This window comes from Cystoisospora suis (genome assembly GCF_002600585.1).
Source record: "Cystoisospora suis strain Wien I chromosome Unknown contig_3184, whole genome shotgun sequence".
Taxonomy (NCBI): Eukaryota; Apicomplexa; class Conoidasida; order Eucoccidiorida; family Sarcocystidae; genus Cystoisospora; species Cystoisospora suis.
In genome coordinates this window covers 204-1,152 of record NW_027155979.1, presented here as the reverse complement: position 1 = coordinate 1,152, position 949 = coordinate 204, and the positions used below count along the sequence as shown (strand labels likewise).

The window sequence follows — 949 nt, the reverse complement described above, 5'->3', positions numbered from 1 at the left end:
CTATCTATCTATCTATCGTGATTAATCGATTCCTCTCTTTACCATGTCTTATGTTGTCTTTTCAGAAAGGCTCCTGCGTCTTATAGTCGGCGTCAGAGGCCTCCTCCTCCCCCGTCTTATACACCGTGGCTCCACCTCACCCTGGGCCTAAAGCACCCGAGCTTCCATCGATACACCCCCGCACCCTTCGATATTCTTCCCGCAGAAAGCTCTTTTNNTACATAGGTCCATATATCAGGAACCTCTTCTTCTTCTTTTTCGGCAAGCCACAAGAAAAGTGCGAAGACTGCAGGGGGGGAAGCAAGCGGACAAGGAGGAGGAAAAAGTCACACTACTAATGCTACTATTGCTGGAGGGGCTTCACGTTCTGCAGGTGGAGGAGGAGCAGGAGGAGGAAATAAGATGAGAAGCAGTCATCCTTTTCCTCATAAAAGTATGAAAGGACACCTCAATGCATGCACCCCGCATGCACACATACAGTAGGATTTGCAGCTGGAGTAGAAGAAGTCTTACCCCTCGCTCTTTCTCTCACTCATTGAACTCTTCGCTCCCTTCTTCATCTGTGGCTCATTGAGAAAGGAAGAAAGACCATATACATATATGGAGAGAGATAGATAGATAACTGTACATACACGTGTCTATCTGTCTCTCTGCCTATTGATTTGTCGTCTCTGTGTATCTTGATATATGGACCTATGTATACTATGTAGATGAACGGAGAGTGAAGATAGCCGAGGATCTACTCTAGGACTGACTAAGCAAGTGGGGAGGGGCTTAGGTAATGATACAACTTCGCCTCTTCCACGTCGTAGACAGCTCGCAGCACTTCTCATATACACCGCTATACACAGACAAGTGTATATGAACATAGACATATACACATACCCGAAGACACTCGTAAAAGCCTATTAATCTCTCTCTATATAGAGGATGTATATGAAGAGACTCG

At 45.7% G+C, this 949-nt stretch overlaps 1 protein-coding gene across 1 annotated transcript in view; it reads left to right on the top strand.

Annotated features, from left to right (window-relative positions):
• The window catches only part of CSUI_006327 (iq calmodulin-binding motif domain-containing protein), a gene marked incomplete at its 3' end in the record, with an annotated part of 2,679 nt that extends 2,454 nt beyond the window's left edge, over positions 1–225 (top strand). Inside the window, exon 3 of the mRNA XM_068066490.1 lies at positions 66–225. Coding sequence (XP_067921534.1) covers positions 66–225 — 160 coding nt within the window. The remainder of the gene's footprint in view (positions 1–65) is intronic.
• Between the last annotated feature and the right edge of the window lie 724 nt (positions 226–949).